The following is an 11,237-nucleotide window of genomic DNA, read 5'->3' as shown; positions in this document are numbered from 1 at the left end:
ATCTCACCAGCCACCGGGTCGTTGCGACTTGATAGTTGATACCAAGAGAATCCACCGCCGTTTTCGTCGCAGCGTATCAGCATATGCTTTTTCGAGCACTGGTCATGGGTTCTGCCTGATTTTCTAGCTGGGGGTTTCTTGGGATGCCGACAGGTGACCTGACTGGTCCATCCATCTTCGGCCTATTAAGTTGCAGCTTAACTCTTGCTTGCGTGGGTGCTGCCCTCTTGTATCCATGATATCTCTACTTCTATAAAATTGGACACCACCAGGCATCAAATTATAATCAATTTGTATCTATCAGACTAGTTGGAGGCTGTCCGATGATAACATGTACAATGGTTGATAAGATAGTCCTATTTTAAGTCTTGCATGCAATTTAGAGATGACAAAAAATAATGTCTACAATGGGTCATCTCTTAGCCTTATCTTCAATAACTAGTTATTCCTAAAAACATGGTGAGACATATTGTGCTAAGAGATCATCTCTTGTCTTTTCTTAAAAAAAAGAAAACTGTTAGGATTTAATTAATCCTATTAATCCTTACTTTTCCTAATTGAGGCGGTTGTCTCATGCCCCTTCGGACACACCCCTTCGGGGGCTATATATAGTATGTGTAATCCCATCATCAATAAAGACAACTCTTCGCTTTACATCCTTGCCGATTGTCTCTCGTTCTCTACTTGAAATACGTTATCAGCGGCGTGTCTCTCCGCTGAGAGAAAAGGCCATTGCCGCAGTGGGCGGTTACGCAAGAGCCCTGAGGAAGCACCCAGCGGGCCTGACGCGCTCCGGCGCGGCTCCCAATGGTACAGCAGAGGAAGCAAAGACGGGCATCCGCATGCATGCATCCCTACACAGAATCGATCAGGGAGACGTTAATTCTATTGTCTTCTTGTGATTAAGATCAGCAATCCATTGTGTTCTCATGAATGGCCTACGGGAATTTCTTTATTGAAATTGATCAGAACAGAACACAGGAAGGATGGAACAACCGTGCGAAGAGGGGGGCAGGCCGCAGACTAGCGCAGCGGTGCGGCGCGGCCAAAGAGGCGGATCGGCGGTGGCTGATGACGCCTTCCATGCCAACCGCCTCGCTGTGCAGCAACGCTGTGGCGTCTTCACGGCCGGCGTCGCCCTCGCCGACCACCGCGAATCCCGGCGCGGAGGCGGTGTCCAGTGCGCTTGCAGCCCTCGGTTCTGACGCGGCCTCGAGCCCGTGGCGTCCCGCTTGCCGTGAGGTGAAGTGCTCAGACGGCGGCATCCTCACTCCCGCACCTACAAGCGCGGCCTCGGGCGGCGTCCGGAGACAACCAAACCAAGGAGGAGGCGGCTGTGGCCCACGGCTCCGACGTGGAGACAGCGGCCAACGACCATAGCGCGTCGTTCCCAACCCTTCGCGGCGCAGCGCGCAGCACGCAGCCCTCCTCCGGCGCGGCTCGCAGCCCGATGGCACAAGCGACCAGCGGCCGACGCGGTTCTCTCCGCTCGGCCATGGCGCGGCGGGCTCATTCTCGCGGGGCGCACCGGCTACGCTCTCCGGTCTCCAACTCGAGGCGCAAAGGCGATACTGCCTCCGGCAGGCCAGTGCACGGCGCGGGCACATCTCGGCCAACGGCCGGCGTTTGGAGCGGCTGCTCCATGCAGCATGGCCGCAGCGGCAGCGTGGCCCCTCCGGCATCGCCCGCAGCATCTTCCCCGGCTTCCACCGGCTCATCACGGCCGGAGCAAGGACCCGGCGCCAACGTACTCTACGTACTGGCGGTGTAGTGGTGTACAAAGCCAAAACGAATCTTTGATTCGTAACCACACAGAGAAAGCCGATGGTGCTTATCTCTTCGTTGTTTTTCAGTTTTCCCATCGAGGTATTACTGTACAACGGCATTGTTTTGTGATTGAAATCTCTCGCAAAACAATTTCATTGCGGTTGAGATTAATTTTCTCTCCCAAAATATTAATTCACTTTGCTGAATTATCTTGCAACTTGATACAACATCATCTCATTTAATTTGAGGTCTATACAATTCAAGTTTTTCACTTGAACATCAAGTTTGCAACATCATTACTATTCATTATAATAGTGGTGTATTTCTGTTGAGTACGATGTATTCCGGGATGTATGTATCTCCATATTCGCTACATGTCGAGATTAATACGTCTATTTGCAATTGAGATTTTTAATTTCTTGCAAATAAAAATGCAAAATTCAAAGTGATTTCTTCAAATTGATGTATTGGGATCACAAGGTAGTTATATAGTTCTACTGCCTTTGCAGATTATCAATGACTATTGTTAAAGCCTATATTTTGTCATTTTGACATTATAATTGCTTTACAAAGTGCTCTCCCACACATTTTACTAAGTCATGACATAAGACATTACGAGTGAGTATCTCTAGTGTTGCGAGATCTACTCCATTTTGGAGATTATCTTCAAGGTGTCATATTTAGCAATTTGAGGTTCATGCTAATGGTTTCAAGATAACTTCTTGAAATACCCATTGATTTTTCTAAGTTCATTACAACATCAACCATGATGGTCCTTAATTTACTAGTTGTAAATTAATTATCTCTGGTTTACCCATAGAGGTAACATATGGCTATAGAATTTGAGGCATTCACCCTCAATGGCCACCACTGCCCTATCTGGGCCATGGGCATCATGATCGCTCTTGTGTCTCATGGAATAATGTGTGCAATTCCGGATTCATCTCTGGTCAGGATCACACCGCTAACAGAAAAATGGTGTCTTATAAATCATAAGACATTAGATTCAGATCTTGGCATCTGGTTATTCTGTATCAGCAATTCCTGGGATACAATGAACCTCAAGGGCAAAGGTTTGAGTCTTACTTCAACCTTCAATCCGACATCACCAGCTGTGACGGGACCCTATGAGCACGGAGAATGTGATGGTTGAATATGCCTCAACCGACATGTTTGGAGACTATGAATAGTCTTTCAATCTCCTGAGTGGTCAATATAATTAATGTACATTTACGATGTTGTAACAATAACATAAGTATTGTTGTCATCGTCATATATTGTATATCACAATATATTGTATCAGCACTTTGATACAAATACATTTATATGTATTCTATATATCTGACGGTGATTTTCATATTGAGAATCTTTATGTCTATATATAGATTTCTACGGGAGTCAATCCGATGAAAAATGATATGTGCCTTGTGGACACATGCACCACAAACTCTATACTGAGGGAAGTCCAATGTTTCCACTCTCATTGAGAGAAACGAGATATTTTAAAATCGCTAGACGCGATAAGGTATTTGTTGGCTCAACTCGAGTCATATTTACTATTCCTGTGGGTACTCGAGTAACGTCGGGATGCTTTATTGCTTCTCAGGTTTAACTCGTACCCTACTAAACTATGGAGGTATATGTTAAAATAGTTTCCATAGCGAAACTTATGATGACAACAAAGAGAAATAACTTCTCTTTACCATATGCAACGGATATGGCAAGCACATTCTCTGTGTATCATCTATATTGTACTACACCTACGACACAACCCGTAGCACATGTTGTGTACGAAATAGTTTTACAGAGTGTCTTGTACATGACAAACTTGGCATACTCGCCTTGGTCATCGAGACATTGTGTTGAAATCGAAACTATCAGCAATTCCAATAGTTTATGATTATTATGATGCTAAATTCTAACAACATTTGGATTTTATATGCACTAAAAGTGACACAGGGAAGCTAATTTTAAGGCCCGCACACCTTAAAGTCTATGCTGAACCACTCAGACTCCTTGAATGCATCAAGTTGAGATAAGTGGCTCTTCCGATCCATTGACTAGACTATTCAGGTATTCCATGGTTCTAAATGACATATCTACATGATGGTCTTAAGTGTGTGCTTTATTCACACGAAACCATTGGCTCATTATCCTGACATTGATTTCAAGCAAATCGAATGGATAACATTGCCGAATTCTCCTTGAGTGCCTTCTCTATGGCCCTTGGATTGAAGTTTAGCAATTTGTCCTAATGTCTAGACTCAAGATGGTTTGGTAGAATCCTATATCCAAAGAATTAAGCTCATTGCATTATCTTTACTTTGGAATTGCAACTTACCAACTTTACGTTGGAGTCATGCGGTTTTACACGCTCATGACATAACTGCATAATATTATTCTCCTCTATCTTTGATATGTGGATATCTACCAAGTATTTCCTATCTGCGATAATTCGGTTGCATACCGATATCACCACCCGACATACATCATTGGTCCCTCAAACATATAGTTGGGATCTATGTGAGGAATAACTGTATTTCCGTCAATACGTCAAGCCCCTTGAATGGGGAGTTATTTAAGGTCAGTATGTTGATTCAATGGGGAATATTTCCAGGCATTAGGGGGAGAATTCAAGTACCATAAGAATGCCAGGAAATTAGTGGAATGTTCAACACATTTCTGCCTCAAATCCACGTACTCAAAGATTTGAACCATGCGTTCAGAAGATTTGCAACACATTGCAAAGAACCTGCCATATTCATTTACTGACTATAAAGGTGTCACACAATCCTACAATCCTGCAAAAGTACGCCTGAAAGAGTGGAGGTACCAACAAAATCCACTCCACTCCCCGTTCAAAGCAATAGGGGGAGATGTATGGCAAAAGTACATCAGGATTCAGCTTCTCGCAAGCAAGGATATCAAGGCCTGTGAATCAGTAAATGCAAGTCAACTTCATGTTGACAGACACCTAATGGGTAGTATACACCCAGTGGATGGGAAACCTCCACCAACCCAGGTCATACTGCACACAATGACCGAGACATCGGAATACCCGAATCAATCACATTGGGAAATCGCGAGCAGTCACCATGGGTAACGATATTTCATCAATTCTATATTGATATATAGATTCTGGAGAAACATATAACTGGAAATCTACAATTGTCGACATACATTTCTCAACTAGATTGCAAAACCTTTCACAAGATTCAGGTCCAAAGACCATGGCCATGGCAAAGTGTGAACAACACTCGGACTGAACTCAAGCAAAGGGTATAATCTAGGTAGAAATGATCTTACTCAATAATGGGAAGGTATTCATAAGCAATACCTACACCAGTTTTCTTCTGGAAACAGAATTGAGAACAACGAGGTGGTGAAACAACGAGCAAGTATTGTAGCACAAGGGTTCACGCAGATACCCATCTATTCTCCAGAGGTGGAATCTCTTTCCGATAACTTATATCATTGGCAGTACAAAATCATCTATCTCTGCAGTTGATAGATGTAGTGATTACATATCCATATGGATCACCATATTCAGACATATATGATTGATTTCCGATGGAATCTCAATTCTGAATCGAAATACAAAATGCAACATACATTGTGTAAAACTAGTAAGTCACCATACGACTTATTGTGGTCGGTACATATGGTACAACTGACGTAGTGAGTTCCTTATACAAAAGGATTACTCCTGCAAAGATGATTATCCGTGTTTGTATGTCTGCAATGATGACACATGTAATCATCTAATGACGGAGTTTAAATGAAGGATTTGGGTAAACCAAAACACCGCTCGTTACTGCAACTTGAGCACCTTCATTCATGCATTATGGTATACTATGTTGTCTATATCCAAAATATATTGGAGAAATTCATTGTGGACAAATCTTATCCATCCATAACTCTCATGGTAGTTCATTCTCTAGACGTAGAGAAAGATATATTTAGACCAAGAGATGACGGAAATGAGATATTGGGACTCAATGTTCCATAATGCCATTGGATCCACCAAACATAATTGGTTGGTACTCAAGAATATCTTTCAATATCTCCAAGGCATCAAACATCTTGTACTGGTTTTTCAGTTTCACAGAAAGTGTGAACACCAATATCATTGGATACATCGATCAGATCCCCACTATGTCAGATCGTAGACAAGCTTAGTGTTCCTACTAGGTGTGGTAGCCCCCTCATGAAGAGTCTTCGAAATAGACCTCATGGCTACATTCACCAACCATTATCTTAGCGATAATGTTTCTTGTGTTGCCCGGATGAAAACATGTTACATAATAAGCAATCTCACTATATTGCATATCTTGCAAGTCAAATCATGCGAATGATTTGTTCAGCGGGTCTCTACCAACTTCTATGTTTTGGTATGTGACGGCTTCGAATTTTGCAAGAATCAGGGGGAGTATCTTCCTGAATTGTTCCTGTTCAATGCATCATATTATACTCTTTTTTCCCTTCATGAGTTTACTTTACAGGTTCTCATAAAGGTTTTTAATGAGGTAATATCAACATGAGATCATATGTCATACTTTCTGTTTTCCCCACCGGGTTTTTTGGGAAAGTATATATGACATATTTATTGTCCTCTAAATTCTATGAGTTTTCTCGTATTGAGTTAAAAGAGACAATGACCATTATATGTTGTGCCATTTTATCCTTATTTTTCCCACTGGGTTTGAAGGAGTTTTAGCAACATATCAAACACATATCTCCTCATATTTTTCCCACAGGGTTTTTGGAGGAGCTTTTTCAAGATGATGATACTTACACTAACAAGCATGGATTAGGGGGAGTGTTAGGATTTAATTAATCCTATTAATCCTTGCTTTTCCTAATTGAGGCGGTTGTCTCATGCCCCTTCGGACGCACCCCTTCGGGGGCTATATATATGTGTAATCCCATCATCAATAAAGACAACTGTTCACTTTACATCCTTGTCGATTGTCTCTCGTTCTGTACTCGAAATAAAAACAAGCCTTTTTATGAGTTCTCTCTCCTCCACCTCATTATTTATCCTACATGGCATTTTTAAGATAGCATCATTGTACATGCCCTGAGGCTGGTCATAGTGGGGAGTAACTTAGACTAGTATCATGCATATGACACTAGCCTAAGTTACTATTTTCATAATGCAAAGTAACATAATAATAGTATCTTAGATGGCTTCATTTATTAGCTTGTATACTCATCTTGTCTTGGAAAGCGTTATGTTACAGTAAAATATTATGTTACCACCTCTCATTAATTACTTACCACATAACCAAAAATTTCTTGAAGTGCGCTATGTTACTAGCTAAGTTACTCCCACTATGACTAGCCCGAGGAGCATCTAGGTCGTCCGATCCTAATGAGGCCCACGCGAGCGATTTATTGACTTACTCCCTCCGTCCGGGTTTATCAGGCCTAAAGACAACTTCTCTTAGACCAAGACACATAGTAATTTTCTCACATTAATTCTTCCATTCCACTCCCAATGCACTCTCTCACATGTATGCAACCAATAAAAAAATATGCATGAAGTGTATTAATTTCTCAGTCATGGCGCCAATAACAATGGCTTTCAATACAACCAATGAAATGGTTGCATGCATGCATCTTTCCAAAGCAAGGCCTTATAAAAAGGGACATGCTTGTGATGCTGAGAGGCCTAATAAACCCGAACGGAGGGAGTATTTGTTAATTGATTGCTTCCTTTGTTAATTGATTGCTTCCTTCCGCAAAGCACGCCCCCTGCCAACTCTGATGCCTCTATCTGGCCGTTCGTTCCTCCATAAACGTTGCTTCCCTAGTTTGTTTTCACTTCCGCAAATCAGGCAGCACCTACTTCTATAAGTAACACGATTATCTGGAAGCGGCGATTCAGCGCCCGAGCGCAGATGCTCCTGAAATCTTCGTCGCACGTTCCACTCTCGGGATCGGGAGAAGTTGCGCCAACGCATCTGACACGAGCACGCGGAAAAGAGGCGTACGGCAAAATACGGTACGAAACAGTGATTCGTTGGTAGGTCTGCAGCGTATGGTCGTGATGGAGGACGCGCATATATTTCACGAGCCGTGGACAGATAAAGAGTCCTAGACGTTACGGAAAAGGTGAGCCGTTTTTTTTGAATAACCACATATATTTCATCGGACAAACATATTACAAAGAGTACACATGTGGTCATTACAGAAGACATACACAGATGTCTTGCAATATTACAACAAAGACTTCACAAGAAGTAAAACTAGAATTTCACTTCGGTAGAATCTTGTGCCACACCAAAACATCGCCCACCATCGTCCTCCTCCTCTGTTTAGGCAACATCGAAGAAAGAGGGGAACCGCCTTCATACCAAGATCTAGAGGAGCACCTTTGCAAACAACGATGCATTTCGAGCCGATGAACCGGACCGCCACAAGCGATGAGACCGAGACTTTGTGGCACGTCGACCGGGGTTCTTCCCCGTGTACACTAGATCCCATCATCGTCAACTTCATTCGACTAGGTCAAAGAAGAGGAACGCCGCTGCATTCTGCCATCCACGTACCCCACAGCAAGACACCAAACACAACCGCAACAGCCGGCACCAACGCCACTCGAGAAAGTGTGAAGCACCGACCATCAGACACAAATCTTACTGGATTTGAAGACCGGCAAGAAGACCGAGCCACCCGCTCCCCAACGTCGCCCATTAGAGCGCCACCGAGATGGAGGAAGAGCAAAAACAAATTATTTTGACGCGGCGCCGTCCATACCATTGATGCAGTACCTCTGAAAACAAACTATGCCTATCCTATATCCCTACCGGACAGAAACAACCAGGGTCCCTGCCCGCTCCCACTGCTGGAGTGGCAGACGGAGACGGACGAGGACCCACTGTCACCGGCGACGTAGAGGAAATGACGTGATGGCGGCCCGATCTTTCGATGAGAGTAGGAATAACTATCGATTTGGCGGATTTTGACCTTGACGATCCGGCTATACTGTACCCGATGATACGCCTCGACAATCAGCAAACCAATCTCCAATGGTTATTGACCTTGCCGTAGGCACGATCAACCTGAACAACGAGGTTCGAGTTCTGCAAGCAACTGAATAACCGGCAAGAACAAAGGTGAATTGCAACTGAAATTGCGGATAATAAATTGAGCACACAAACTAGATGGAAATGTTGGGGTTCCACTGTGGATCTGACAAGGCGGTAGTCCTACACGTCTCGTAGATGCGAATTGCAGCTATGGCTAGACAATACAATAAAACCCAAGTCTTAACCCTAACCTAAGCTAGCTATTTATTAAAAAACGATGTGCGCCTGAGTCGGTTCCCTGTGGCACGGTCGCCGTGCCGTACCAAGACCATACACTTCAAGAATGCATCGGTTGACTTGATGACGTGTAAGCATGTTGTGGTGTAGCGCACCAAAAAGTACACGTTACTCCTCTTGCTCCATTGAACCAAAACAAAATTGTCTGACCCCTGTAGCATTGCCTTCTTGCATGCATGCATGATGGATGGGACGGAGGTTCGGTGGTTGAGGGCATGCATGTCTTTGATAATGAAGCATGCACACATAAGTGCCTAGAGCATGCATGGCTGCACCAAGTCACACTTAGCTTCTCAAGATCTTGCTTTCTTTGAAGAAATTCGTAAGAAAGCTTTTCATAATCAGCTAAGAGAGTGTTATGATGACTTTGAAGGTTATCAAACTTAGACTGAAGACTTTTAGATCGTCAGTTAGAGTTTGAACTCGATCCATTTCCTCACCCAACAGGTCATCGCTTTTATCTAGCAGATTTTGAACCCTTTCCAAAGCCTTTTATTGTTTAGTGGAAATAGTAGCAAGCTTGGAATAGCTAGGTCCGAAATCATTAGATTCATCATCACTAGATTCAGACGAGGAGTATTCGGGTACCTTTGCACCTTTTGCCATGAGGCATGGTGCTGAAGATGATGGTTCTGGTTCGAAAGTCATCGTTTTGAGTGATTCCTTGAACTCATCAAACCAGGGATCATGACGAGTTTGATGACCTTCATAGTGTCAAAGATTCCATCCCAGATAAGCTTCCCATTGCAAAGATGCATAATGCGCCTGAATTCATCTCTGGATAGGCAAGAGCAGATGATATCCCTCGCCATAGTGTCCAGCCAAGTGTACTTGCGAATATCATCAGCATGCGCCATCTTGCATAGATTGGTAAGGCCAATCTCAGTGATGGTCCACAGCTCGATGTTCATCGCCATGAGGCACTTCCTTATCATGGCCTTCCACTTGGGATAATCGTGACCGTCAAAGATGGGGCACGACACTTTCTTCATACCTGTGGTCGACATAACTAAAACTCCAGGTGGTTAAACCAAAATCACACAGAACAAGGGAGTACAAATACCAATTGAAAGTGCGTTATATCGATAAGAGGGGGGATGGTGAATAGGCGATTTTTACATATTCATCACTGAGGAAATTCAACTTGAGGAATTTCCTAAGCAACAAACTACAAGCAGTGGAATAAGTACTCAGGTGCATGCATAACAAAGCAGTAGCATAGTCATCATGATGAAATGAAACATACACATAGCATAGGTAGCGTGAAAACAGGATAAGCAGGCTGAAGATAAGATGACCGAAGAATTAGGATTGAGGAAATTGATAAAGTCTTCAAACAGTAACGATCAAGCTCATCAACACATGAATGAGGAAATGAAAGGGTTGAGGAAATAGAACCAATAGCTTGGTGAAGACAATGATTTTGTAGACCAGTTACAATTGTTGTGACAATCATACGTGTGGTTGGAGCGGCTAGGTATTTAAACCCGAGGACACACAGTCCTCACCGTATTCTCCTTGAGCTAAAGTCACACAGACCTCGCCCAATCACTCGTGGTAAGTCTTCAGATGACTTCCAAACCTTCACAGACTCGGTTACTCGGCGATCCACAGTTCCTCTTGGATGCTCTAACCATGACGCATAACCGTCTAGAGGATGCACATTCCTCGAAGGTAACAAGCGTCGCTTCCACGCAGGAACAATCTCTTCAGTGATGCTCAATCACTTTGGGTTGTAGGTGTTTGGGTTTGGGTTTTTCCTCACTCATGATTTTCGCTCAAAGTCCTCGGAGGATGGGATGCTCTCAATGACAAGTGTCGGTTTCTCTCGGAGCATCCAACCATCTAGTGGTTGTAGGGGCGGCTATTTGTAGCCGGGGAGCAGCCCGACATGATAAGACATAAATGCCCTTCAATGATATGACCGTTAGCTGGATAAGATATTTGGGATAGCTGACGTGCAACACAACAATGGTCGGAAATTTGAGCTCTCAAATTCCTCAGGGCTATCATGTTCCTCACTTGTAGGCAATCCGCACTGGCGATTTCATAACTCCTTAGTCAGAACAAATTCCTCAGAGAATAGAAGAACTTCGTCTCTGTCATTGAAGAAATTGGCTGTTGTATGAGATTTCCAAT

General features: G+C 43.5%; 1 protein-coding gene across 1 annotated transcript; it reads right to left on the bottom strand.

Annotated features, from left to right (window-relative positions):
- Window positions 1-496: 496 nt before the first annotated feature.
- Window positions 497-4,590, bottom strand: LOC125556231 (uncharacterized). The gene is made up of 2 exons (XM_048719004.2): window positions 997-4,590; window positions 497-854 (listed from the first exon to the last, which is right to left on the bottom strand). The coding sequence occupies exons 1-2, from the start codon at window positions 1,884-1,886 to the stop codon at window positions 749-751; spliced, it is 996 nt and encodes a 331-aa protein (XP_048574961.1). The 5' UTR covers window positions 1,887-4,590; the 3' UTR covers window positions 497-748.
- Between the last annotated feature and the right edge of the window lie 6,647 nt (window positions 4,591-11,237).

This window comes from Triticum urartu, chromosome 5A (assembly GCF_056163025.1).
Source record: "Triticum urartu cultivar PI428250 chromosome 5A, HENAU_Tu73, whole genome shotgun sequence".
Lineage (NCBI taxonomy): Eukaryota > Viridiplantae > Streptophyta > Magnoliopsida > Poales > Poaceae > Triticum > Triticum urartu.
The sequence above is the reverse complement of the archived record's forward strand: the minus strand, read 5'-3'. Positions and strand labels throughout refer to the sequence as shown.

Coding starts and splice junctions, on each gene's coding strand:
- LOC125556231 (XM_048719004.2), bottom strand. CDS start 1,886: ATGCCGTTGTACAGTAATACCTCGATGGGAAAACTGAAAAACAACGAA. Junction 855..996: donor CCTGCCCCCCTCTTCGCACG/GTTGTTCCATCC, acceptor GATTCTGTGTAG/GGATGCATGCATGCGGATGC.